Genomic DNA, 25,837 nt, shown 5'->3' with positions numbered 1-25,837 from the left:
GCACCCGATCCGCCCCGACTCTCCTCCCGCCCGGGACCGGGGCCCGCGGGGAGGGTCGGCCCGCCCGGAACGGCCTTGCGGACCGAGCCTGTGCTGCCTCCTGGGAGCCGGCGGGCTGGGCCGGTTCCCGTGTGTTTGACGTTAAACAACAAAAAGATTAAAAAAATAGGGCTGGGCCGGTGAGGCTGGGAGGTTGAGAGTCGGCCTGTGAGCCCGGAGGGCACAGGCCCGGGCTGCGGGCTGCATCCCCGTGCGGGGCGTGCGGGGCGTGCGGGAGGCAGCCGCTGGGTGACGCCCTCTCGTCCCCGGTGCCTCCGGTGTTTTCTTTCTTCTTCGTGGCTGTTTCTCCCTCCCTCTACCTCCCCGTCTTAAATCTGTGAAAATACATTTTTAAAAAACAATAAAAATAGGAAACAGCCTCGGGGCTCTGGACAGCACGGCCTTCTGGGATGGGGACCCCCGCCCCTCTCCCTGGCTGGCCTCCCCTCCCAGTCTCGGCCCCTCCCCGTCTGGCGATGCCGGTGACGTCTCCGGGCCGCCGAAGGGGCGGGGCCTGCGGTGGAGGCGGGGCCTGCGGTGGAGGCGGGGTCCGCCGACAGGATCAAGCCGACCCGCGGCGGGTTGCGCGGCGGAGGGGCGGGGAACGCGCTTTAAATGCGGCGCGCGCGCCCCGCCCCCAGGCAGGGACGACGTCACGCAGGCCCCGCCCCTTCCTCCTGGACCTGGCCAGGCGGTGCAGGCGGCGGAGGGCGGACCCCGCTGAGGCGCGTGCGCACTGGCGTCCGGGTGCGCAGCCCCGCCTGGGTTCCGCCCCCGGCCGCGAGCCTGCCAGTGCGCGTGCGCAGCGGCGGCGGCGCCAGTTATTTCTGTCCCGCCCCCCAGCCACGGCTCTTTCTGCGAGGGGCGCGCGGCGAGCGGCTGGTCGCGTGGCGCGCGTCCGGGGTCTCGGCGGCCATTGAGGAGCAGACGCGGGCGGCGGCGGCGGCGCAGCGCGAGCAGGCAGCGGCGGACCGGGCCTCGGCAGCGCCCCGCGCGCAGCGGGCGGCGTCCCAGGCGGCGCACGGCAGCGTCGGCCTCGCGGCGGCAGCGGCGGCGCCGACCCAGCCGTTGGCGGCGAGCGTGTCTGCGCCTGCGCGGCAGGCCCGAGCCCCTCCTTCCCCCCCTGGGCGCCCCCGGCGGCGTGTGAATGGCGGCCTCGGCGGCAGCGGCCTCGGCCGCGGCGGCGACAGCCGCCTCGAGCAGCCCGGGCCCGAGCGAGGGCTCGGCGGGCGGCGATAAGCGCGCCCCCGCCGCGGCCGCGGCTTCGACTGCGGCCCCTGCAGCGGCCTCGGGCTCGGCCTCGGCCTCGGCCTCGGCGTCGTCGCCCGCGGGGGGCGGCGGCGAGGCGCTGGAGCTGCTGGAGCACTGCGGCGTGTGCCGGGAGCGCCTGCGGCCCGATCGGGAGCCGCGCCTGCTGCCCTGCCTGCACTCGGCCTGCAGCGCCTGCCTCGGGCCCCCCGCGCCGGCCGCCGCCAACAGCTCGGGGGACGCCGGGGCGGCGGGCGACGGAGCCGGTGAGTCCCGTCGGAACCCCTCCCCCACCTCCAGCCCCGGCTGCGCGCAGGTTGGGGTTCGCTCTCAGCGCGGCGTCGGTGGGGGACCGCCTCGGCCGGAGGACAGGGATGGAGGCCGGGAAGCACGCAGGGTCGGGTGGCGTGTGAGCCGTGGGGTCTGGGCCCGGTGCTGCGATGGGGGTGGGGGCGTCTGCTTCCAGTTTGATGGAAGGTTCTGGCCCCGGCCGGAGGGGCGGGGCGGCCCAGCGTGGGGCAGAGGCTGGGGGCCGGCGGGGGAGGGTCGGTTTCCCGGCTGCGACCTGCAATGCCTGGCTCTTCCCCGCCCTCAGCAGTCGTGGACTGTCCCGTGTGTAAGCAGCAGTGCTTCTCCAAAGACATTGTGGAGAACTACTTCATGCGCGACAGCGGCAGCAAGGCCCCCGCGGACTCCCAGGACGCGAACCAGGTGGGTGCTGCCCGGGCCGTGGGGAGCGGCACCCGCTCCGGGCTTCTCCCCCTGCGAGGAGGCTCTGCGCCGCCTGCGAAGGCACCACCCGCCCCAGCCCCTTAGGCTGCCCGCGGTGTAACTGGGAGCCTTTGGGGGGCGCCCTGACTCTGCCTTCGCCCCCAGTGCTGCACCAGCTGCGAGGACAACGCCCCGGCCACCAGCTACTGCGTGGAGTGCTCCGAGCCCCTGTGTGAGACCTGCGTGGAGGCGCACCAGCGGGTGAAGTACACCAAGGACCACACCGTGCGCTCCACCGGTACGCGCCCGCGGGGAGGCCCGCCCTGGGCCTGCTGTCGCCGCGGATGACGTGGCTGCGGGGGGTGGGCCCTGGAGCTTCTCTGGGGGACAGGACTGCAAAGGCCAGGGCAGGAGTGGGGGCTCTACTGGTCCAGGTGGGAGGGGAGCGGCCAGAGGGGGTGGGGGAGTGGGTCAGGGAAGCCCCAGGGAGGGGAAGAGCCGCTGCTGGAGGGACTGGCAGGTGCAGAGGCTGAAGTGAGTGTGAGGACCTGGAAAGCGAGGGGCCTCCTGGACCTGGGGTGACCTGGCGCCTGGCACCTGGCTCAGGACTCTGGGCGAGAGGCCTGTGGCTGGAACTGCCTCAGGAGCTGAGAGAGCCCTCGGGCTGGAACCTGCAGTGAGTCCTGGAGGGTTTTATCTGCAAGGTCATGGGGCTTCCACACCTCCTGTGGCTGCTGTCAGTGGCGTGAAGACAGGCCGGATGACTTCCTGAGTCTGCCTTGGGTTCTGGTCTGTAACTCCCCACCAGTGGCCCTTCGGTAGTTGCCCTGGCTGCTCTGGCCCAGGACGGTACTGGGGGGAGGAGGGGGAAGGGAGGAGGGGGGAGGGGTGAGGGAGGTCTCAGGATCCTGGGGTTCAGGCAGAGGTCAGGGCACAGGAGGAGGCAGTATTGGAAGGACCCAGCCTGGCTGGCCTGTCGGGAAGGGTTGGTGTAGGTGGGATGTCTGTGGATTTGGGGAGGAAAGGACCGGATTCCCAAACAGCTTCCTCGTGGTGACAGGCTCTGAGGTGGGACCGGAAGGTGTCCCCATTGGGTGGTTTAATTGAGCTCCGCACCCTCCCTCACAGGAGGGGCCTGCACCTGTCCCAGCAACCAGGGCTGACATCTCGCCTCCCAGCCTCAGGCTCACAAGGCCCCTGTGGGCCTGTGCTTGTAGGAGCGGGGAGGGCACCACCCCCGAGCAGTGGTCTCTAGGCCCTGGTTTGACGCCTGTGTGTGCCAGGAAGCAAACATTCTTTGTGCTGGGCTGCCACAGCCTCTGGAATCCCCCCCTTGCTGGACAGCCAGCTGAGTGGAGGAGAAGGGGGGCTGTTGGAGGCAGAGAAGCTCCCCGTGTCCATCCTCCTCACACTGCATCTCCTGGAGCTGGAAGTGGGACTGACCTGTGTGGGGGGGGTCTCAGCTGGGCTTGGGCAGAGGGTTTTGAGAGCAAGGACTTGGCCTCGGGGGCCTGTGCCCTTCCCTGGCCACCCTGGCAGGGCCCTCTGGGGTTCACAGTAGACAGGAGTGAGGTCCCTGCAGCTGGAGGTGCCGAGGATGCGCTGTCCTCACGGCACCTGTTCCCCAGGGCCAGCCAAGTCCCGAGATGGGGAGCGCACCGTGTACTGCAGCGTGCACAAGCACGAGCCGCTGGTGCTGTTCTGCGAGAGCTGCGACACCCTCACCTGCCGGGACTGCCAGCTCAACGCCCACAAGGACCACCAGTGAGTCCCGAGGGGTGGGGGCCCTGCCTGTTCCGTGCTCAGCGCCCAGGCTCACCTCTGTCTGCCCTCAGGTACCAGTTCCTGGAGGACGCCGTGAGGAACCAGCGCAAGCTCCTGGCCTCGCTGGTGAAGCGCCTCGGGGACAAGCATGCCACCCTGCAGAAGAACACCAAGGAGGTTCGCAGCTCGTAAGTGAATGCCAGGACCATGGGGGCGTCCCCCTGAGCTGCTGCCATCTGCCTGACCAGACCTAACCTGGCCCACCCTCCCCCAGCATTCGCCAAGTGTCCGACGTGCAGAAGCGCGTCCAGGTGGACGTTAAGATGGCTATCCTGCAGATCATGAAGGAGCTGAACAAGCGGGGCCGCGTGCTGGTCAATGATGCCCAGGTACACCTGCAGGGGAGGGCCCCGGGGACAGGCACCCTCTGCTGGCTCCGTCCTTGCATGGGGAGGACCCTGGCCCTCTTCCCTCCTGACACCCCCTCTCCTGGGCGCAGAAGGTAACGGAGGGGCAGCAGGAGCGCCTGGAGCGGCAGCACTGGACCATGACCAAGATCCAGAAGCACCAGGAGCACATCCTGCGCTTCGCCTCCTGGGCTCTGGAGAGCGACAACAACACGGCCCTGCTGCTCTCCAAGAAGCTGGTGTGTGCTGGGTGCCCGTGGGGGCTCAGGCACCTCCTGCCAGGAGCTCACGCCCCTCCCTCCACCCTCAGATCTACTTCCAGCTGCACCGGGCTCTCAAGATGATCGTGGACCCCGTGGAGCCCCACGGCGAGATGAAGTTCCAGTGGGACCTCAACGCCTGGACCAAGAGCGCCGAGGCCTTCGGTGGGTCCTGGTCGCCCTCTTGCCGCCCTGACCGGCTCTCCAGGAACCGTGCCTCATGCGTGTCTCCTTCCTGCAGGCAAGATCGTGGCGGAGCGTCCTGGCACCAACTCCACGGGCCCTGCGCCCATGGCCCCTCCCCGGGCTCCGGGACCCTTGAGCAGCAAGCAGGGCTCTGGCGGCAGCCAGGTGAGCAGGGCCAGGGGCCCTGGGGAGGAGGGGGGGGGTCCTCTGGGACACCTGCCCACTGAAGTCCATCTGCTTTTTGTCTGCAGCCCATGGACGTGCAGGAAGGCTATGGCTTTGCGTCAGGTGAGTGGGTCTGGGTCTGGGTCTGGGTCTGGGTCTGGTCTGTGGGTAGGTGGGAGAGCTCCAGGGCGCCAGCTCCACCCACCCACCATCCCCCCCTCTGTCTTCTGAGCAGATGACTCTTACATGAGTGCAGAGCCCCATGTGTCAGGCATGAAACGGTGAGTGTGGCTGTCCTTTGGAGCCAGTGGGCATAGGGACAGGTAGGGGTGTTGACACCAAGCTGCCCCCGCAGGTCCCGCTCAGGTGAGGGTGAAGTGAGCGGCCTCATGCGCAAGGTGCCCCGGGTGAGCCTCGAGCGCCTGGATCTTGACCTCACAGCTGACAGCCAGCCGCCAGTCTTCAAGGTCTTCCCAGGCAGCACCACCGAGGACTACAACCTGATTGTCATTGAGCGCGGGGCTGCAGCTGCTGCTGCCGGGCAGCCGGGGACTGCGCCTGGCACCCCTGGTGCCCAGCCCCTGCCTGGCATGGCCATTGTCAAGGTGAGCCTGTCCCCAGTTGAAGTGGCTGGTAGATAGAGGACCTCTGCTGAGTCCTGCACCCTGCTGAACCCCAGAATCTCCTTCCAGGAGGAAGAGACAGAGGCTGCCATCGGCGCCCCGCCTGCCACCGAGGGCCTGGAGACCAAGCCTGTGCTGATGGCTCTGGCGGAGGGCCCCGGTGCGGAGGGTCCCCGCCTGGTCTCCCCCAGTGGCAGCACCAGCTCTGGCCTGGAGGTGGTGGCTCCAGAGGGCACCTCAGCCCCAGCTGGCGGCCCTGGTGCCCTGGATGACAGTGCCACCATCTGCCGCGTCTGTCAGAAGCCAGGCGACCTGGTCATGTGCAACCAGTGCGAGTTCTGCTTCCACCTGGACTGCCACCTGCCGGCCCTGCAGGATGTGCCCGGGGAGGAGTGGAGCTGCTCGCTCTGCCACGTGCTGCCTGACCTGAAGGAGGAGGATGGCAGCCTGAGCCTGGACGGTGGGGACAGCAGTGGTGTGGTGGCCAAGCTCTCACCAGCCAACCAGCAGGTGAGGGGGGCCGTTCCCTTGGCTGCTCAGCAGCTGCATGCTCCGCTCCCGTTTGCAACTGTGCTCTGATGAGTCCTGCCCGACTGTCCACAGAAGTGTGAGCGTGTCCTGCTGGCCCTTTTCTGCCACGAGCCCTGCCGGCCCCTGCACCAGCTGGCTACCGACTCCAGCTTTTCTGTGGTGAGTCCTGGGCCCTGGGGTGGGGTGTGGGGGGCATGGCTGCCTGGCCTCACCTTTAGTCTGTGGCCTCTGCCTTTTAGGATCAGCCTGGTGGCACATTGGACCTGACCCTGATCCGCGCCCGCCTCCAGGAGAAGCTGTCGCCCCCCTACAGCTCCCCTCAAGAGTTTGCCCAGGATGTGGGCCGAATGTTCAAGCAGTTCAACAAGCTGACAGAGGTGAGTCTGTGCGAGGGCTGGGGCTGGGGCTGGGGCTGGGGCTGGGGCTGGGGAGAGTGGGAACCCACCGCCCACCTCTGTGTGCCCAGGACAAGGCGGACGTGCAGTCCATCATCGGCCTGCAGCGCTTCTTTGAGACTCGGATGAATGAGGCCTTTGGTGACACCAAGTTCTCTGCTGTCCTGGTGGAGCCCCCACCGCTGAGCCTGCCTGGTGCCGGCCTGAGCTCCCAGGAGCTGTCCAGTGGCCCTGGTGATGGCCCCTGAGCCAGCTCAGCCTGGGTGTGTCCTGTCAGCCCTGCCCTTCCCCTCTGGTGGTCTGGCTCCCATTCCTTGGTAGCCCCATTCCCCGGCCCCTCACAATATGGTTTTTACTTCTGTGGATTTAATAAAAATGTCACAAGTTCCTCGTGTCTTGGTGGTGGGGGCAGTTTTTCTGGGTCTGATCTCTGCGAACATCTATCCCTCCCAAGCTCTGTAGGCCGAGTAGGGCCGGGGCCACTCGTTCCCAGCTGTCCGATGCCCAGGGAGTGGGAAGAGTGATGGAGGAGCACCCTCGTTTTCTGGGAGGCCCCACACGAGGCTTGTCCTGCACTGGCCTGTGACCACCTGAGCTGGTGGGCCGACTCCTGTTGGCCAAGCGGAGTGGGCACCACCCGTCTGGAGGTGGTGCTGTGGAGGCTGAGGTGCTGGAAGCCTGGGAGGGGTCAGTCCATGCTTGTCCTCCCAGCCCCCCCTCCCCCAACGCGTCTGGCACTCGATCCCTTGGGCAGCCACACTGACCCGCCCTGAGTGACTCCTGCCCAAGGGACCCCGGTCTGGCCCACACGAGGCCAGTCACACAGGCCCAGGGACTAGTGTCCAATCTCTTTTATTGCGGAAGGGGTACAGCGAGCAGGCCCTGGGGCCCGGAGCAGTCAGTCCCTCCGCAGGTTCTTGAGCCGCTCCTCCAGGTCTGCGTCGGCGTCCACCAGGGCGGAGGCCGCGGCCTCTGCTTTCTTCCCTCCAGCAGCCACACTGAGGGAGCCGCCGGTGGAGGGGAGGTCTGCAGGGAGAGGGGTTGGAGCCCCTGTGAGAGCAGCAAGGCAGAGGGGGTCGGGGTGGGGTCAGGGCCCAAGGCCAGATGCACTCACTGGATAGTTCGTCTGTCAGGCTCAGTCCCAGCTCGTCCAGGACCTGGGACACCACAGCATCACTGGGGATGGAGAACGCGGGTCAGTCCCGCTGGGGGCCAGGTCTCCATCCCCTCCCCCACCTGGTGTCCACAAACCTCTCCTCTTCGTCGTCCTCGTCTCCCATGGCGTCGTCGATGGCATCGTTCATCATCTCCTCCTTCATGTCCATGATCTCTGCCTGCCTCTCGAACTCCATCATGATCTTCTGGATCTGGGGCAACTTCAGCTGCAATGGGGGGAGGGTGAGTGTGGCCCCGAGGTGTGGGGCGGCGAGGGGGACGGGAGGGACGCACCTGTCTGTTCATGGTGCCCATGGCCTTGGTGACACCCTTCATGGCTTGCGCCATGGAGTTGTTGGACTTGAGTGTCTGGATCTTGAGGGACACAGCCTGGATGTTGGCCCGCATCAGCACGAACTTGCGCACGTAACGCCGTGTGCGCACCAGGTCCTTGGCCATGATGCGCACAGCGTCCTGAGGGGACAGAGTTGGCAGGGAGCCACGTTCAGTGGAGAACTTCCGAGGCCTCCCCGTGGCTAAACCCAGTGCTCACACTGCTCCCAGCAGCCACTGCACGGCTCCTCACTTCTCGGACCCTGTGCCTGAGGCCCCCCTTAACACATTAAGCGCCCGGAAGACAAAACAGGCTGGGCGCTTAACGTGTTAACAACACCCGTTCCGAGTTCCCCTGTGGCCAAGAATCTGCTGCCCTTCCACCTCTCCCCAGGCCTGACCCTCAGCCCTCAACCCCTTCCTGGCCTTGCCCACACCCCAGCTCACCCAGCTCCTCAGCCACCACAGGCTCGGCTCGCTCTGGCTCAGGCAGGGTCAGCCTGCGTCTCCTGCAATCAGCCCTTCCGCTCCCCCTCCCCTCCCCACACCATCACTTCTCATCTGACATGTGCTGCCTGGATGCCACCTGATCATCATCTTCATTCCTCAGGCTTTGCCTCGGGTATCACCTCCAGGGAGGCGGCCCTATTGGCCCCCAGACGGGGGAGCCGAGCTCACCCTTCTCTCCGCTTTCCTGGAAGCACCAGCCTCCCTGGAGGCGATACCCGCCGGCTGCTGGCCGCCCTCAGTGCCCGAGCACCTCGCCCGGCGCCCCGCCTCCGCCCCGAGCTCACCATCTGGCCCTGCTTGGCCATCTTCTTGATGTCCGCGATGATTTTCTTCTCCTGGGTCTCCAGCTTCTGCCGCTCACGGTCCAGCTCCCGCATGGCGCGGTTCAGGGCCCGCTGGTTCTGTCGCAGCAGCTCCTCCGGCGTTTTTCGGCGCCCAAACAACAGGTCCATGGCGGCGGGGCCCGCCCCTGGTGGGAAGCCTAGCTGCGGTCGGCATGGGGCCCAGAGCGGCGGCAAAGGCAGCAGGAATGGAGGGGCCAGACAGGAGGCAGTGTTTAAAGCGGGGAGGGGGAACAGGGAAGGAGGCTGAATGGAAGCCAGAGCGCGCGGCCCGAAGTGTGGGGGTGGGTGCTCCAGGGGCACCGGCGACAGCAGGGTGCGGACTGAGCGCGCCCACGCCAGCCCCTCTCCATCGGCGCCCGGAGCCCTGCAGCCGGGTGACGCCGGCTGTCCCGGCGGGAGACTGGAGGGGGGCGGTCGGGGGTCCCCTGGACGCTGGGCTCAGGGCAGTGTTGGGGCCCCGAGTGCCGAGCTGACAGTGTAGGGACGCCGTTCCGATCGGGAGACCTGAACGCTAAAGCTAAGGAAACCCGGTTGCGGAGGGTAAACGGGGGGACGCGGGGGGCGTCGGGGGCCTCTGTGCACCAACGGGGGGCGGGGCCCCGCGCGCCGACAACAAGGCGGCTGTGGGCGCCCCGACCGTGAGGCCAGGGCCCGGGGAAGGGCGAGGCCCCCTCGTACCTGGCCGCCCACGCGCCCACCCGGGACCCGAGGCCTGGTAGGGGCCACTCACCGAAGCTGGGACGGGAACCCGCTTCCGCTTCCGGGTTACGAGCCTCTCGCTCGAATCCCGGGAGCGCCCACCACCGACAGCCCCCCGGTTCAGTCGCCTCTGCCGCCGCCGCTTCCGGATTAAACGCTCTGACGTCGCAGGCCCCGCCCACCCCCGGAAGGCGAGGCGGTAAAAACACGCACGCGCTCTGCCGCTGGCCGGCGCTCACGCGCATGCGCCCTGGTCCCCATTTCCCCGCGACCGGCGGAGGGTGTGCACAGGTTAGCCCGAGTCGAGCCACGCCCGGAGCCGCAGGTCCGACATCCCGCCACACCACGCACCGAGGGGCGGCTAATTCAGGAACTCGGACTCCTCCCTGATGTCCCCGGCTCTCAGGCACCCGGTCGCAGCAGGCAGGCCCCCCGCCCCCAGGCAGAGGGGGCGGGGGGCGACTGGCAGCGGGACCCCGAGGGGAACGGCCCCACCCAGCCCTCAGCACTGGGCACCCTTCTGAGAGGCGCCCCAGTGCCACCTGCGACCACACTCTCATCCCAGGAGCCTAGGTGGACCTCGCCGGCCCTCCCGCCCCACAGAAGGAAGAGGCGGAGGCCATGCAGTAACATTCCCCTTTAATAGCCTGGCGGGACCTCCAGTGGTGGAGGAATGGGGTGGCGGGGCCCCAGCCACCCAGTCCCCTTGGCCACCCACCCCAGAGCCCAGAGTGGGAGGCTGTGCGGCACCCAGCGGGGGGCTAGACAAGCCAATTCATTTCCCATCGCTGAGCGGGTCGGGCGGAGGCAGCTCCGACCTTAATCACATGGTGGTTAAAAAAAAAATAACTAGGAGCCGGTGGCAGGAAGGGGAGGCAAGGCCAGGGCGTGGAATGGCCCCACCTGCTGCCCCATCCCTCCACCTGTGGCCCCCAATAAATATTTGTAGGGGACGCCGGGGCTGTGGCCCTGGCAGGGGTGGGTGTGCGCCGACCCTATTTCAGGCAGCGCTCAAAGTAGGTGGAGCCGATGTAGCCGCCGCGCATGGAGCGCTGCACGTTCTGCTCGAACAGTCGTCGGTTGTTCTGCAGGACCTCAGCGGCTTCCTTGTTCAGTGGGTCTTCAGGGTTGGGCTCCTGTGGCCAGTAGGAGGGGGGGGTCAACAGGCCTGAGGGGCAGAGGCGCCCACCTCTCCAGCCCTACGCACCGCCCCTACTCACCAAGAAGAGATACTGCAGGCCATAAATTATGGAGTTTATCGTAAGGACTGGCTTCCAGTCCTCTCTGTGGGCAGAGAGCATGAGGTTCAGGGGCCGGTGGGGGGGCGGCCGCCACAGGCCCTGCTGGGACGGGACAGGTCAGGCCCAGGGCACAGGACAGGGTGGCCATGAGGCCGGGGGGAGGCGCACACAGAGCAGCACCAGCCAGGGAGACAGTCAAGGTCAAGCCACAGGAAGGAAACAAATGCAGAGGCACAGGGACACAGACCACAGCGGGAGGAACGGGCTGGACACTGGCTCAGTGCGAGGCCGTGAGGGGCCCCGCCGGCAAGGCGGGGGTGGGGTGGGGGGTGGGGGCGCCTTCACCTGAGGATGTTGAGGCAGACGTTGCCCTCGAGGTCGATGTTGGGATGATAGACCATCGTCTCACACTTCACCTTGGGGGGGTCGTGCGGGTAACCCTGGCCCACCTGGCTCCGGGAAGAGACGGGAGGTGGAGAGGCGCCCACCAGGGTCTGGCGGGGCCTCAGCTGTTGCCTCCTCAGCCCACCTGAGACTCACCTTAAAACTGAACACGAACTTCCCGCTCTTGTAGAAGCCCTGCGAGGAAGAGAGGAGGAAGGCCCTAGCGCGCGTCCTGCAGGGCCTGGCAGGTGAGCCAGGTCTCCCTCCTCAGGACGGGCCAGGGCCCAGCCCAGCTGTGGGCAAACTACGGCCCGCGGGCCGGATCCGGCCCGTTTGAAATGAATAAAACTAAAAAAAAAAAGACCGTACCCTTTCATGTAATGATGTTTACTTTGAATTTATATTCGTTCACACAAACACTCCATCCATGCTTTTGTTCCGGCCTCCGGTCCAGTTTAAGAACCCATTGTGGCCCTTGAGTCAAAGTGTTTGCCCACCCATGGCCCAGCCAGTGCCTGGGTGTGTCCTCACCTCATCAGGACAGATAACCAGCTTGAAGTTGAGGAGGTCGTCCGGGTCTGAGAAGCTGATGTCACACGTCTTGGGCAAGTTCAGCTCGTTTATGTCTGGGTTCGTACAGCAGAGACGGGGAACAAAGAGGCAAGGAAGCGGGAGGAGAGAGGAGGGTGTTCAGCAGGCCCCACGGTCTCCTCCTGGACCCTGGGGCTCTGTCCCGGGCTGTGCCCCACACCCCCAACCCTCTCCCTGCTCCCCTCCCCAGACTGCAAGCAGGATCTTCTGGATCCACACACACCCAAACATGCAAATTCAAAGGTGCCTGTGGCCTAGCGTCTGCCCAGCGTGAACTCCAGGCCCTCTGGACCCACAGCCCCAAATCCCTTTACTCAACAGCTGGGCCCCCCAACCCAGCCCCTAGCAGCCCTCACTCCCAAGTGTTCCCCAAAAGCCTCTGACTGCCTCAAACCCCAGGATCTGCAGTCATAACCCATTATCTAGTGGACTCTGCTGGTCCCCACCTGTCCACCCAAACTCAAGGACCCTGCCCCTCTTATCCCGTATCACCCCCTCACCAATCCCGGGTCCCAACCATCCCTCCTCTCTTCTCCCTGCCTGTCACCCCAAACCCAGCTTCCGTTCTGACCCCCCGACCCGGGAGGCCCCGGCCTCCCACCTCCACCAGTCCTGTCTGATCCTCTCTGGCACCCCTAGCCCTGCCTCCTCCTCCTGTCACCCAATCGGACCACATGAATCCCAAGCCCTGAAACCTGCTCCCGCGTCTGACTCGCACGTTCCCGGGGACCCCAGCGCAGCCCACTGCTCTCCCCTCTCCTCTGCCTGCCATCCGGTGCCCGCCGGACCCCCGCCTCGGTCCCCAATACCAGGCGCCCGGCTTTCTGAGCACCCCGAATGCCCCATCCGGTGCCCCCAGTCCCTGAAACGCCGCTGACTGCATCACCCCACCGCTGGTCCCCATCACCCAGGCCCTGACCTCCGACCCCACCGACCCCCGCGCGCGCAGTGCCCCCCCGCCGACTCCCTCGCCACCCCCCCGCCCCCGGTCCCGGACTTCCGACCCCACCCCACCCCCCGACCCCTACCCTTCTGGATCCGCAGCTGCGCCGCCGACGCTTTCTTGCTGCTGCCCTTGGTGCCGCCCGCCGACTCCTCCTCCTTCTTCTGCTGCTTCAGCGAGAACAGCTTGATCATCCTGCTGCCGCCGCCGCCGCCGCCGCGGGGCCCGGGACCCCGGCCGCCCGGCCCCCCGCCGCTGCCCGCGCCGCCTCCGCCACTCGGACCGGCCGACGCGGCCTCCTCCGCTGCTGCCGCGGCCCGTCCGGCCTGCCGCGCCGCTCCGCGCCCACAGCGCGGCCCGCGTCGGCTCCCGTAGTCCGGCTCCGGCCTGGCCCGGCGCCTCGGCCTCGCTCGGCGGCACTCGGGCCGACTCGGCTGTCCTCGGCCCCCTCGCCCCGCCCCCACCGGCCGCTCCCTCCGCCCCCTCGCCCGCTCCGGTCGCTCAGGCCCCGCTGCGGCCGCGGGCTCCCTGGGCCGCACCGCCTGTCCGCTCCCTCGCTCCCTCCGTGAAGAGGATGCGGCTCGAGGTGAAAGGAGGCGGTGGCGACCGCAGTGGCGGCGGCCGTGTCCTGGAGGAGGCCGGCTTCCGCGGCAGCAGCGGCTTCGGCGCGGAGGTCCGCAACGGCCTCGGGCGCCCCACCACTTCGGATATTTCCGCCTCCAGTCCGCGCTTCGGCTCTTCCCGCCCGGCCTGCGCTGTGCGCCTGCGCAGCCGCCGCGGTCCCCGCCCAGCGTTCGTCAGCGACGGGGCTGCGTTCGGGTTCCTTCGGCTGGGCTCGAGTATTTCCGCTCGTGCGGGGCGTCCCTCGGTCACTTCCGGAAACGTTCGAGGTTCCTGGCAGGGGACGGTGTCGCCGCCATCTTTAAGTGGGGCAGATGCAGTCCGCCTCACTCGCGCTCCGGCCATTCCCACTTGCCCTACTGCAAACCGCGGCGGGGGGTGGTCAAATGAGGCCCTTGTCCCGGAGGTCAGACAGGGGCATGGTGATGCCGGGGCCAGGGCCTGGGGTGAGGCCAGGGGTGTTGTCTGGAGGGTGAGGGATGGAGCACCCTCATGTCCCATCGCAAACCCCAACCACCCGCTCGCGGAGATGCTAGTTGAGCTAAAGTAACCAAACACCTATTGTACCAGAGAACGGCCAGCATGGTGAAGTGTTATGCGGGGAACTTAGGGGGCGGGGTCCCGCGGCGCCGCCACGGGCGCGGTGGGCGGGCCCAGCTTCTCCCCCAATCACGGCTCAGCATGCTCCGGAGGGCGGGAGGCAGCGACGTGGGTGGTTCCGCAATTTCCGGCGTCACCGCAGAAATCTTCCGGCCGGTGAGGAGGTGGGTCGCGAGCGCAGGACCGGGGTGGGCAGCTCTAGCGGGGCGCCCGGAGCATTGTGGGAGACGCAGCCCGCCGGTCTCAGGCGCGCGGATCTCAGCTCCGCGCAGTCGCTCGGACGCCCTCCTCGTCCTCGGACGGACCGGCAGCCGCCGCACACCCTCCCTCACCCGGCGAGTTACCGCGGCCTCGGCGGAGGCTGTGCCCCGTGAGTGCCGGCACCCTCGGCGCCCGGGCCCCCTGGACTGACCCCGGCTGTGTTTCTGTAACGGCCCCTCCTCCCGGCCTTGCCGTCCTCCCTGCCGCCGACCCACAGTCCCCCTCCAGCCCAGGAGAGCGGGGTGCTGGCGATGTGCGGGGGTGCACGCCGGCGTTCCCAGGCTGCAGGCGGGACTGGTCCTGGGAGTCAGGGGCCTCCCTCCCCGTTCTTGCTGGCCGCTCTGCTCTTGTCGTGTTGGTCTCCTCGGGCGGGTGGATGACCATCCTTTTCCCAGCCAGAGTCTCAGGTGGCGGTTCTGGCCAGCCTGGCCCGCGTGTCCGTCTCTGGGCATAGGGAGTGGGTGCCTTGGAGAGGTGACGCCGGGCTAACGTCATGGCTTCGACTCAGCCGTGCAAACAACTCTGGGTAAAGGAGGCCAAGGGGGAAAGGGTGGGAGGGGGGGGCCGGACTGAGGCGGGGGCCGGATTGGAAGCGGTGCAGCTGCGTCTTTTGTCACCCTTACGGCCACCGGAGGTGCAGAGGGCACAGCCGGTTTGCCTGTGTAGGGGCCCGAGCCCCTGGGAGGCAGCAAGCGCTTGGCACCTGCAAAAGCCCCGAGGGAAGCCAGGGCCAGAGCCTGGCGGGAAGGCAGGGCACGATGGAGAGGATGAGGGTGGACGTGCAGCCCGGGGGTGGGAATGCCCGCTGGAGGGCTGGGAACTGGCCTGGGGCCTGCCCCCACCCTGTTCCCATAGGAGGATGCGGGAAAGTCTGCAAGAAGGTGTATTTCCAGATAAAACCTTCCAGCTTTTTCACCTCAGGGATGTCTTCCCAGGTTTAAAGTTTGACAGATACACGCCAGGCCGTATCTGGGCTGCTGGGCACCGGCTTGCTTCGTCTGCATCCTATGAGCTTTGCCAGTCAAGGAGAACTAGCCTTCCAGGCCCTCCCCGGCACCGGGCTCGGGCAGCGGGTGTGTGTGTCTTGTGTTAACTGCACTGGAGTCCTAAGAGGAGGCACCCACAGACGTGCTGGCGCTGCTAGGAGCCCCCTCTTGGGGGGTCCCGACTCTCGGGGACCGCGAGGTCGCAACGGGAAGGGTGGGTGTGTGGAGTTAGTTGTTGGAGAGGGACCCGCGCGGAGACCCAGACCAGGTTCCTTCTACTGTTTATTGAGCATCTACCGAGGCCGGGCCCTGCGGCGGAGGCCTCACAACCCGTGGGCAGGTGTATCGTCCCCGCCCCGCGTGGGCACAGAGGCCGAGTCGGTGAGCGTCCTACTGCGCGCTGTGGACGCGCTGGTGCTGGGCGAGCTGGGCGCTCTGGCCGGAGCGCTTCTCGCGCCGGTGGGTGCGCAGGTGCTGCGTGAGGTTGACGCGCTGCCGGAAGCGCTGGCCGCACTCGGGGCAGGCGAAGGGCTTCTCCCCCGTGTGGACCCGCAGGTGCTGCGTGAGCGTGGGCCGCTGGCAGAAGGCCTTGCCGCACTCGGCGCAGGCGAAGGGTTTCTCCCCGGTGTGGATGCGCTGGTGCTGCGTGAGGTTGACGCGGTGCCGGAAGCTCTGGCCGCACTCGGGGCAGGCGAAGGGCCGCTCGCCCGTGTGTACCCGCTGGTGCTGGCTGAGCTTGGTGCTGTGGCTGAAGCGCTGGCCGCACTCGGCGCAGGCGAAGGGCTTCTCCCCCGTGTGGACCCGCAGGTGCTGCGTGAGCGTGGGCCGCTGGCGGAAGGCCTTCCCGCACTCGGCGCAGGCGAAGGGCCGCTCGCCCGTGTGGATGCGCCGGTGCTGCGTGAGGTTGGCGCGCCGCGGGAAGCGCTGGCCGCACTCGGGGCAGGCGAAGGGCCGCTCGCCCCTGTGCACGGCCTGGTGCTCCAGCAGCGCCGCGCGCCGCGGGAAGCTCTCCCGGCATTCACTGCACGGGAAGGGGCCCGGGGGCTCGGGCGCACCGGGGTCCGTGGGGGGCCCGGCGCCCGGGCCGGGAGGGTCGCCGTGGGTGCGCCGGTGCTGCAGCAGGTTGGAGAGCTGCCGGAAGCTCTGGCCGCACTCGCCGCAGCGGAAGGGCTGCTCGCCCGTGTGCACGCGCCGGTGCTCCTCCAGGCGCGCGCTGCGCACGAAGCCCTGGCCGCAGTCGCTGCAGACGAACGGCCGCTCCTCCGTGTGCGTTACCTGGTGGCGCAGCAGGTGCGAGCTGCGGCTGAAGCTGCGGCCACACTCGCTACACACAAACGGCCGCTCTCCCGTGTGGATCTTCTGGTGCCGCACCAGGTTGCTGCGTTGGCTGAACACCTTTCCACACACGTCGCAACGGCCACCTCGCACGATGCGGCCCGTGCCCCGATGGGGATCCTTGTCTGTGCGGTCCCGCTCGTCTCCCGGGTCTTCGGGGGGCATGAGCGCATGCGAGGAGCCACCTTGTCGGGAGCGTGACTGGCGTTGGCTCGCAGTGCCCGGGCCGGCAGACACGTTGTCCATCTGGGGCGCAGACCCTGTGTTGCACAAGGGGACCCACTGGGTGACAGCCCACTGTGCCCGGGGCATCCCAGCCCTGGGTCCACAGTGTGAACTGGAGGCTCCTGACTGACCAAGGAGGCAAACAGAGGGCCGGGCCGGGGCAGGGACTGTATCTGTGCAGCTTCCCCAGGGAGCGACAAGGGGACGGACCTTGCATGAGGAGGAAGACTGAGAAGCCGGACAAGCTTTCCGGGTCTTACTTCAGTCTGCAATCATCACCTTTCTGGAAGGACTGTGGTGCACGGTGGCGCTTGCACCGTCCGGGTGGGCGAGAGTGCTTTCAGAAAGCACAGAGCTGAGTGGGCCTCTGAGGGGCAGTGGGTGCCTGCAGGCTGTGGGTGCAGGAGTCGGGGGTCTTCACGGGAACCTGAATGTTTGTGCTGCGACCTGTGCACGGCATAGGGAGCCCTGGGCCTGCATGAGATCGGACGGGGGCGTGGAGAGGTGTCTGAAGAGCAGGAGATGCTGGGCGACTGGCCTGGTGCAAGCAAAGGCCACTGAGCAGCAGGGCCAGAGAAGAGGAAGCCCAGAGGAGGTCAGACCGAGGAGACCGCGTCGCAGCGGCTTCAATGGCAGCAGGAAAACCCTAAGTTATCAAAGGGCAGCTAACCCACATAAAAGGAGATAACTGCACAGCAAACGCTACCTAACAGTAAAAAATAAAACAAACGAGAATCAGAAACTGCAGAGGCAAAGGTCTAATTAATCTAAGAATTCTAGTAAACCGACAGGAAAGACCAACAACCTGATCCGCGTGGGCAAAGGATGCCAACAGGGAAGGAAACGTGACGAACACTGAAATCCCACAAAATACGCGTAGTCCCTTCTGTACCTAAGAGCTGCAGGCACCCACGGTCTCCCACCCTCACTGCAGACCAGGCCTCGGCGTGCACTGCTGGTGGACATAGACGGGAAGCCCGTACTGCAAGAGACGTCAGATGGCGCCTTCCCCACGCTGCGGTCCTGCAGCTGTGTTCCCCCCGTGAGTGACCTGCGCACTTGGTTTCTCAGTTCATCACTGGAAAGTAACCCAAACGCCAGCAGGAGCCGGGACGGACGCAGTGCGCACAGTGGGGCTCTGCAGCCGTCCAAGGACGGCCTGGCTGCACGCGATGCCAGGCGTGGAGCAGGTGCATATGAGCGTGTTTGCTCCTGTGTGCACGCGCTCTGGAGGACACGTCAGGCTGGCTGCGGGGGAGCAGGGCTGTGTCAGGCAGGAGGGGCTCACTGAGGACTCCCTCTGCCTTTTGAACTTTCTAACGTGTGAGTTACTCGGAATATTCTCGTGGTGAAGATGCTGGCTACACAGAGAACACTCACTGGACGTGCCGGGGAGCAGCCAGGAGCTGATGGGGACCCAGGAGGCTGAGGGACCAGTTTGAAGGTGGGCGCTGCGGCTGTCTAGGGAGTGCAGCCTGAGGAGAGAAGGGAGCTGTGAGGTGGTGCTGCCGGTGGGCTGGAAGACGGGTGAACTGAGAAGCAGGCCCAGCTAGAGGGGGAGCCAGCCCCGTGGCACAGGCTGGGCCTCGCTGGCAGCAGAGAATTAAACAGCAGCAAGGGCAGGTGCCCGATCCTGCTCTCGGCTCCAAAACACAGAACGTGACTTAGGAACACCGTGGGCAGCGCCCAAGTAAGAAAGGCCGGCTGGTGAGACCCAGGATCCACAGCTGGCGGTGAGCTATAGAGCCTGGGCTGAGGGTCCGGGGTGGGTCTGCCCCGGCCACCCACAGACCTGGGCTGCAGAGGGAGCGCCCTGGATGGGCTGGGGCCTGGGTGCACCTTCACGGCAGGGTTTCGATGGGCCCCGTGGCCACCCCTCACCCAGGACTAGGCTGAGGGCAGGGACCAGCGAGCTCCCAGTGGGAGAACCCAGCCCAGCACACCGAGCTAACTAACCAGTCTGGGGCGGAAGCGAAATTATTCCAAAGCCTCCAAGGGGGACCAGCATCTCTGAAACAAAGACATGAAAGAAGAGTGAGTTAGGATCCTGACTGGTGACACAGCAGACGGGGACGAGTGGAAAACAATTTTAATCTGCTCCATCCTGAAACAGCAGTAAGACGACAATAAAATCCTTTTTGTTTTTCTTTTAAGGCATCAAATCCCCAAAGATGAAGAGAAAAGGAAACACCACTGACGTTTTGTCCTCTGGAAAGCAGAGGGGCAGATGACTGTAGAGACTGGAGAAGGCGAACACCAAGTCAGCAGCGGGGGAACAAATAAAATCAACCTGTTTTACCCCAAAGAAGATTCAGGAAGTTCAGGAGTCGGAGGTACCAGGCACATCTGGCCGTTCAGGGTGAGGGGTGCCATGCAGGTCAGGGAGACTGATAGCAGCTGGGCAGGGCAAGGGCAAGGACCAGCTCTAGGCTGTCTGCACAGGATGCTGAGCGGACAGCGGGCTCTGCTGTCGCTTGGATTCTGGGTCTCCTCCCATCCTGGCAAAAGGCTGGGTTGAGGCAGGAGACCAACTGAGGAAGTTAAGGGGTTAAGTGAAGTCACACTGTGTGCTGAGCAGCAGCCTCTCCTGGGATACTGGCAGAAGGCTGGAAGTGCCTTCTTGGGGGGCTCGGGTGCCCCAAACCAGTCAGAGTACCCGACAGATCCGTCACTGGCACCCCCTCTCCCCACTCATATCCCCCAAGATGTGGGTCTTGGGGAGTGATGCCTCCATGTCCTTCCCAGCCCCTCACCCACCTGCTCAGAGCCCCCAGATTGGTGGTCCCCGTCTTAAATGTAAGCAGACAACTTGGAGGGAACAGAGACCATATTGGGAGAAGAAAACCTAGAACAAGTTACTGCTATTCTCAGAGAAATAAGGAAAGACACTGTAACTGTGAGGACAACAGGAAGTGGCTATGAAAACGAAAGCTCAGGGAATGGAACCTCCTGGAAGTTAAAACCAACAAGCAGATACGAGCGTCTCCACGGAGGGTCTGGAAGATGTCAGTGAAGAACTCTGGATGACAGAATACAAAGAAAGGGACGATGGTCAGAGTGAGAAGAACATGGAGTCGGAACGAAACAATGAGAAGGAAATCAAAGAAACCACTCCAGCCAGTGTCCCACGATCGAATGTGCTTTTCAGATGGGTAAGGCTCACCAACATGTGATACAGAAACCTGTGAGCGCGTTAATAAAACGAATCCTTTGTCCAGGAAAGCTTCTGTGTGATGGGGCGTGTAGATGGGTGTCTCTCGGAACATTACTTAAGTCCCACACCAGAGTTCAGAGCGAGGTCTGAGAACACGGGAAGGAACCAGGAAGGAGGGGTCACGGAAACAGGAAGAGAGACCAGGACCTGGGTGACAGCCAGCCTCGGGCTGAGTGCCCAGCGGACACCTGGGAGATGGTGTGACCCCCGCTGTGCTGCCCGCCCCCGTCTGCTAACCTGTCCTTGCCATTCCTGAGCCTCCCTGTGCCGACACTCCAGTTTGGCCACGGGATGCCAGAGCCGGGAGGTGTGGGCTGGGGAACAAGACCCGGGTCTTGGAGGCGTCACTGAGGTGGGGGAGCAGCTGGATGGAGGGGCGTGCGGTCAGGGGAGAGCGGGGCTTTTGAGGCTTGGAGATGCTGAAGGTCGATGCTGCGAGGGATGGTCCAGGGAGTGGGGAGCAGGGCTAGGAATGGGATAGGCAGATAGGTTTCTGCCCACACAGGGCCCGCCCCACCGTGCCCCGTCCTCACTCACCTGGGGAGGGGATGCCCCCAGCTTCCTCTTTCCACGGGGCCCCAGGGTGTTCCCTCCACGAGGAGCCCTCAGGCTCAGTCTTGCTGTGGGGAGAGGCCTGGTCCAGCAACATCCCACAGTCCTGAAACCACAGTGGTCACGGCTCGTCTTGCCCCACGAGGCCCAGGGAGGGACCTCCCAACCTCCACCCGTTGAGGCTCCTGGCCTGTGGGGCTCACCTGGGCCTCAGGCAGGAGCGTGGAAGCGGCCTCCTGGGGGTTGACCGGAGCCTCAGAATCCAGAAACTCTGGAGGGGAGGGATGGGGTGAGGGGTCCCACGGTTCCCACCCCACGACTCTCCCCAGTGGCACGCTGGGTACTGGGATCCAGGTGGGGAGGGATGGTTGCAGGGTAGCTCCAGGGGCCCCTGGAAGGCCCAGGAGGCGGCGGCTCAGGTCAGTGCCCTGCACGCCTGCGTGAGATCTGGGCATACAGACAGTGAGGGTGGGAAGGGGGCACTGCCCAAGGGACCACAGGAGTGGTGGAGGGGGTGGCCAGCTGTGGCACCTGCCCGGGAGGTGTGCACGGGAGGGTCAGGCCCCCAGCACTTTGGGGTCCTCCCTCATCTGCACCCACCCATGCCCCCTGTAGCTGGTCAAGCGGAACGAAGTTAACTAGAAGAGGACGTTCTGCCAGGAAAAGGCGGGGGCCTGCAAGCAAGACTTATTGTTCAGAGGCAGAATTTCCTTGAGGTGAGAAATAGCCCATGAGGGCATGGAAAGCCAGGGAGGGTGCACTGCTGCAGGTGGAAAGGGTCTTTGTATCACATAGGAAATTAACAGTGTAAAGTATAACTTAGCTCAGATGATCTCATAAGCACGCCTGTTAGTCACTGTCACTTGCTGTACTCCATTGTTATTTGCTGTGCTCCCCAAATAAAAGCCATGAGAGCTTTGGGGGCTTTGCTACTCGCCTCACCGAGTAGAGCCCTCTGCTTCTCTAAACTCATCCTGCACGCCAAGATCACCTCAGCGTCACCGTTCACAAAGAACATGAACACCCCCCAGCCTGCTGTCGCCTCTCCTGTGACCGGCTGACGTCCCTCAATGGATCTCCTTGCGGAGGGAACCCCGCACGCCTCCCCCACGCGGACACCCCATCAGCTCGTCTCATGCCAGGGGGGAGCATGGAGACAGCTGACAGTCAGGCTTGGCTCAGGGGAGGGGTCCAGTGCATGGCCATGGCCCACCCATTAGGTGCCTGGCCCAGTGGCTTCAGGATGTCCAGGCCCAGCTCCCAGGTCCATCCAGTGAAGCCTTGGGCCCTGCCTACCTTGCCTGTCCTCAGCTGGGTCCTCAGGCTCCTTTTTCACCTGAGGGCTCGGTGGTGACCTCTGCGTGGTGACCTCTGTCTCAGGCCCAGGCTCCGCAGTCTGAGGCTTGGTTTGCGGGAGGGGCTGGAAGTCGGAGGGCTCCACCTTCTCTGACAGCACCTCCTGCCCCTGCACCTGGACTGTGACCTGGGGAGGTACCCCGTCTCATTAGGGGTCCAGGCTGGGAGTTGGGGCTGGACCCCAATGCAGGACTTCAAGGTCTGGACTAAGTATGTCCTTCAGGGAACCCATCCCCCGGGGAATGCGCAGGGGGTGTCCTGTGTCGACACCCGCCCTGCATCCCTCCCTGTGTCCATGACCCTGCATGGGACATGTGTCCAGCTGAGCACGGCACGCCCCATGTTATGTTCAGGGCAACCGACTCACCCATCTCCGGGGTCCTCCTGGCTCCCGACGCAGCCCCTCCACCAGGGCCACGGCCTCCTCGGGGCTGCCCGGCCGCTGCCCTCGCACTCGGGCCTGGATCTTGGGGGGCAGTGCGCTCAGGAACTGCTCCAGCACCAGCAGCTCCAGCATCTGCTCCTTGGAGTGCACCTCCGGCCGCAGCCACTGGCGGCACAGCTTCCGGAGCAGGGCCAGGGCCTCTCCGGGCCCTGCTGCCTCCTCGTAGCGGAAGTGCCAGAAACACCAGCACGCAGCCTCTGGGCCGGGATCCCATGGGGTGGCCTCCTCCTCCTCTTCTAGCTTCACCACGATGGGGCTCTCGTCCTCCGGGGCTGTGTGCCCTGGGGAGCACAGTGCTGCCGGCCTCATCGGAAAGATGGCTTGGCCCTGAGGCTACTGCTCACCCTGGGGACGGATGGGATGAGGCTGCTGCAATGACAGCGGAGTGAATGCTTATTGAGTGCCGACTGTATGCTGTGCTGTCCCATCCTCAGTCCTGCCTGGGGGAAGGCCGATAGGACACTGAGGCTCAGGGAGGTGATCACAGGCCCTGGAGGAGCCACCAGTCCCTGGCCTCTCTAGCTGGGCCTGCAGAATCTCTGGTCACCCCCAGCCCCAAAGAATTCTCAGGCTCAGAAGTCACCTCTTCTCTCCCCTAAATCCTGCTCTCTTTCTTTCTTTCTTTCTTTTTTTTTATTGATTTTTGTACAGAGAGGGAAAGGGATAGAGAGTTAGAAACATCAGATCAGCTGCCTCCTGCACACCCCCTACTGGGGATGTGCCTGCAACCAAGGTACATGCTCTTGACTGGAATCGACCCTGGGACCCTTCAGTCCACAGGCCGATGCTCTATCCACTGAGCCAAACCAGTCAGGGCAATTCTGCTCTCTTTCTATGTACATCACCTCATCCCTGCCCTGTACCTCTCCCTCTCACAGGTGATTGTCACCAACACCCACCACCCGGGCATCAGCCCCATTACCGCCCCTCTAAGCCAGCCCATCATTGCACCACCCCCTCTTCCACCCGGTCTCAGACCACTCCCCTGCCATCTTGGTTCCACAGGGCAGTCTCCCTGCACCTGTGCCAAGTCACCCATGTGGCTCAGCCCCCAGGTGGCCTCCTCCCCCAATTCAGCTCCCTCCTCTGAGCCCTGCTTATCACGCCGTGCAAATCACGGTCTCCTCAGATTCCTGACAGGTGGACGCGGGAGGTGAGAGGGGAGCTTCCCGGGGCCCACACCAGCCCTGCGACCACGGACCGGATGCTGGTCTCGGTGAATGTGTCATCTGCAAATAAGGACGACCAGCACCCCCGCTCACTCCGCTGCTCCTGCAGCTGTTAGGCGCGGGCTTTGTGCAGGAATCTGTTCATTAAGGGTGTGGAATCGGTTTCGGAGGCGGCCTGATCCTGTGAGCCAACCCTCCGCTCCTCTAGGTCCCAGGTCAACCCCAAAACCCTGGGAGAAAGTTGGACCATCGTCCAGCCAGCCGGGCCTCGCGGAGATTCCTGGACTACATTTACCAGAAGCCTCGGCGGGCAACTTCCGCTCTAGGGAGCTAGGCAGGTCCAGGTGCCGCCATGGCAACCGGGGGCGGGGCTCCCGTCGCCGTGGCAATGCGGTGACTGACGGGCCTCGGCGACATCGCCGGGCTCGCCATCAGGGAGCGCCCAGGTCCCTGTCCCGCGTTCCTGGTCCCGCAGGGCGGCCGGAATCCCCGGTGCGCACCGCCACCCGTCCCCGCCCTCACCCCCAGGCTCAGCGGCCGCTCTCCTGAGCATGCGCGCTCGCAGGCTCCCCTCCCAGCTGCACTATGTCTCCCGGGGAAACTACACAGCAGTCCCAGCGCCTCCGGGCCCTTCCCCAGCCCTCGCCTCTGTTTCCACCCTGTTCCCCGGGATAGCGCTGTTCCCAACCATCAGGTCACACTTCCGGCCGCCGCTTCCCGTGCTCCCCGCCTCTGCTCCAGGCGTCTGGGGCCCCAGCGACGGGCGCAAGCCTCTCAGGGGGGAACCCGCGGCAGCGCTGCCTTCCAACCGCGCATGCCTCCCACGCCTCCCGAGGATTAGCTGCTCTGCTCCAATCACGGCCCTCGCTGAGACGCCGTCGGCCCCGGTCTCCACGGCAGCCCCTGCGGAGATTTGCGGAGGTGCACCGCCCGCACACCGGTGGGAGGAGAGGCTGGGCCCGGAGCTTCCTGGGAGGTGTAGTCAGCCGGCCCTCCCTGCGCGCGTGCGCATCGCGACGGTCGTTCGTGTAGGCAGGCTGTAGGCGTCCCTGCGTGTCCATGGTAACCAGTGGAACCGACTGTGGTCCAGCGCAACCCCGAGGTGTCAGAAAAGCATGAGTAAGAGGAATGAGGGCGTAGGAAGGGGACTGAGATAAAGAGGGGAGGGGCGAGGGGGGAGTGAAGGGTGACTGACGGGGGGCAGGGAGGGACCCAGAGTTTGCAGGTGAGAGGCTCCAGCCTGTGAACAGACAGAAGACAGCGGGGAAAGGGCTCTGCTCTCTCAGACCTAGAGAATGTGGTGAGAAGCCAGCGGGTCGGGGATTCAGACCCTGGGAGGCCGGTGGCCAGAATAATTAGCAACAGGGAGCGAGAGCAGTAAGGGGTGCGGCGGCTCTTCGCCCAGCTGCAGCAGGAGCAGGGCGGTGGCGCCCAGGCTGAGACCTTTGGTGCCAGCAATGGCTGGTTTGCCCGTTTCAAGGCACGCCACCACCTGCTGCTCACGGATGAGCCGGCGGTGGCTGACGCCCAGGCCGCTGCCTGCTACCCCTCCGTGCTGCGCCGCATCCTGGAGGGGGGCTGCTCCTCCCCGCAGCAAGTCTTCGACGTGGACGAGACGGGCCTTTCCTGGAAGCGGCTGCCCGAGCGCATGCTGCTGGCGCTGGAGGGGGCAGCCAGGCCCGGCCCAAGGCCCCTAAGGACCACCTGACCCTGCTGCTGGGGGCAACGCAGCTGGCGACTTCAGGCTGAAGCCGCTGCTGGTGTCCCCCTCCGAGAACCCGCGCGCCCTCAAGGGCTGCTCCAAGGCCGGCCTGCCTGTGGTCTGACGCTCCAACCGCAGCGACTGGCTGACACCCAGCATCTTCCAGGACTGGCTCACCGGCTGCTTCTGCCCTGCGGTGGAGAGCTCCTGCGCCAGCCACGGCCTCCCGCACCGGGCCATGCTGCTCCTGGACGGCGCCCCCTGCCACCCTCCCACCTGGGCAGCCTCTCCGCCCACGTGCGTGTGGAGTTCCTGCCCAGGAAGACGGCGGCCCTGGTCCAGCCCATGAGCCAGGGCGTCATCGCCGCCTTCAAGGCCCGTTACCTGCGCCGCGCGCTGGGCCAGCTGGTCCGGGAGAAGGCTGGTGGAGGCCGGCCCTACGCGCGGGAGTTCTGGCGCAGCCATACCGTCATGAGGGCCGTGGACAACATCGCCCAGGCCTGGACAGACCTGCAGCCCGCCACCGTGAACAGAGCCTGGAGGAAGCTCTGGCCCGAGTGCGTGCCCCCTGGCACTGTGGCGCCCGACACCGACCCCAGGTCCGCCGCGGCATCGGGGCACTAGCCAGCCACGTGGGCCTCGGGGACGTGGCGGAGGCCGATGCTGCCCGCCTGTTGCAGACCCGTGTGGAACCCCCACCCTGTGGAACCCCCCAGGAGGCTGAGGATGGAGATGCCAGCGGCTCTGGGATGGCCTGGGAGGCAGGGAAAGGCCTGACCGACAGAAGCCTGGAACTGGCTCTCACTGAGGCTGTGGTTGGTGCAGGGCCGGAGGAAGCTGGT

At 65.6% G+C, this 25,837-nt stretch overlaps 4 protein-coding genes and 1 long non-coding RNA gene across 15 annotated transcripts; 2 read left to right on the top strand and 3 right to left on the bottom strand.

Moving 5' to 3' along the window:
- Positions 1 to 855: 855 nt before the first annotated feature.
- On the top strand, positions 856 to 6,716 carry TRIM28 (tripartite motif containing 28). 4 transcript variants are annotated; one of them, XM_059665562.1, is made up of 16 exons: positions 856 to 1,553; positions 1,886 to 1,998; positions 2,164 to 2,296; positions 3,627 to 3,762; positions 3,834 to 3,950; positions 4,037 to 4,151; positions 4,262 to 4,408; positions 4,480 to 4,594; positions 4,671 to 4,780; positions 4,867 to 4,903; positions 5,016 to 5,061; positions 5,136 to 5,385; positions 5,473 to 5,913; positions 6,007 to 6,093; positions 6,174 to 6,311; positions 6,401 to 6,716. In XM_059665562.1, exons 1-16 carry the CDS (start codon positions 1,187 to 1,189, stop codon positions 6,575 to 6,577), a joined length of 2,529 nt encoding a protein of 842 aa, XP_059521545.1. In that variant the 5' UTR covers positions 856 to 1,186; the 3' UTR covers positions 6,578 to 6,716. The 4 variants fall into 4 exon arrangements, with proteins under 4 accessions (XP_059521545.1, XP_059521543.1, XP_059521542.1 ...); XM_059665560.1 differs by having other exon boundaries at positions 5,013 to 5,061; XM_059665559.1 differs by having other exon boundaries at positions 1,883 to 1,998.
- Positions 6,717 to 7,165: 449 nt separating this feature from the next.
- Positions 7,166 to 9,555, bottom strand: CHMP2A (charged multivesicular body protein 2A). Of its 3 annotated transcripts, none has more exons than XM_059665607.1 (6): positions 9,402 to 9,555; positions 8,612 to 8,808; positions 7,779 to 7,958; positions 7,581 to 7,711; positions 7,444 to 7,505; positions 7,166 to 7,355 (listed from the first exon to the last, which is right to left on the bottom strand). In XM_059665607.1, the coding sequence occupies exons 2-6, from the start codon at positions 8,777 to 8,779 to the stop codon at positions 7,228 to 7,230; spliced, it is 669 nt and encodes a 222-aa protein (XP_059521590.1). In that variant the 5' UTR covers positions 8,780 to 8,808; positions 9,402 to 9,555; the 3' UTR covers positions 7,166 to 7,227. The 3 variants fall into 3 exon arrangements, with proteins under 3 accessions (XP_059521590.1, XP_059521591.1, XP_059521592.1); XM_059665608.1 differs by having other exon boundaries at positions 8,612 to 8,796; positions 9,402 to 9,550; XM_059665609.1 differs by having other exon boundaries at positions 8,612 to 8,812; positions 9,402 to 9,532.
- Positions 9,556 to 9,992: 437 nt separating this feature from the next.
- On the bottom strand, positions 9,993 to 13,026 carry UBE2M (ubiquitin conjugating enzyme E2 M). The gene is made up of 6 exons (XM_059665611.1): positions 12,615 to 13,026; positions 11,527 to 11,621; positions 11,152 to 11,190; positions 10,957 to 11,060; positions 10,591 to 10,654; positions 9,993 to 10,506 (listed from the first exon to the last, which is right to left on the bottom strand). Exons 1-6 carry the CDS (start codon positions 12,721 to 12,723, stop codon positions 10,366 to 10,368), a joined length of 552 nt encoding a protein of 183 aa, XP_059521594.1. The 5' UTR covers positions 12,724 to 13,026; the 3' UTR covers positions 9,993 to 10,365.
- A 295-nt stretch (positions 13,027 to 13,321) lies between these two features.
- On the top strand, positions 13,322 to 19,779 carry LOC132216436 (uncharacterized). The gene is made up of 2 exons (XR_009448754.1): positions 13,322 to 14,120; positions 18,712 to 19,779. It is a non-coding gene; the product is annotated as an uncharacterized LOC132216436 (long non-coding RNA).
- Positions 14,615 to 24,243, bottom strand: MZF1 (myeloid zinc finger 1). Of its 6 annotated transcripts, XM_059665572.1 has the most exons (8): positions 23,982 to 24,242; positions 22,047 to 22,493; positions 21,620 to 21,806; positions 20,527 to 20,594; positions 20,309 to 20,429; positions 20,009 to 20,203; positions 16,033 to 16,592; positions 14,616 to 15,948 (listed from the first exon to the last, which is right to left on the bottom strand). In XM_059665572.1, exons 2-8 carry the CDS (start codon positions 22,431 to 22,433, stop codon positions 15,388 to 15,390), a joined length of 2,079 nt encoding a protein of 692 aa, XP_059521555.1. In that variant the 5' UTR covers positions 22,434 to 22,493; positions 23,982 to 24,242; the 3' UTR covers positions 14,616 to 15,387. The 6 variants fall into 6 exon arrangements, with proteins under 6 accessions (XP_059521554.1, XP_059521555.1, XP_059521553.1 ...); XM_059665571.1 differs by having other exon boundaries at positions 14,615 to 16,592; positions 22,047 to 22,490; positions 23,982 to 24,243; XM_059665570.1 differs by having other exon boundaries at positions 14,616 to 16,592; positions 23,982 to 24,243.
- Positions 24,244 to 25,837: the final 1,594 nt, after the last annotated feature.

Source organism: Myotis daubentonii, chromosome 15, assembly GCF_963259705.1.
Source record: "Myotis daubentonii chromosome 15, mMyoDau2.1, whole genome shotgun sequence".
Classification (NCBI taxonomy): Eukaryota; Metazoa; Chordata; class Mammalia; order Chiroptera; family Vespertilionidae; genus Myotis; species Myotis daubentonii.
The sequence above is the reverse complement of the archived record's forward strand: the minus strand, read 5'-3'. Positions and strand labels throughout refer to the sequence as shown.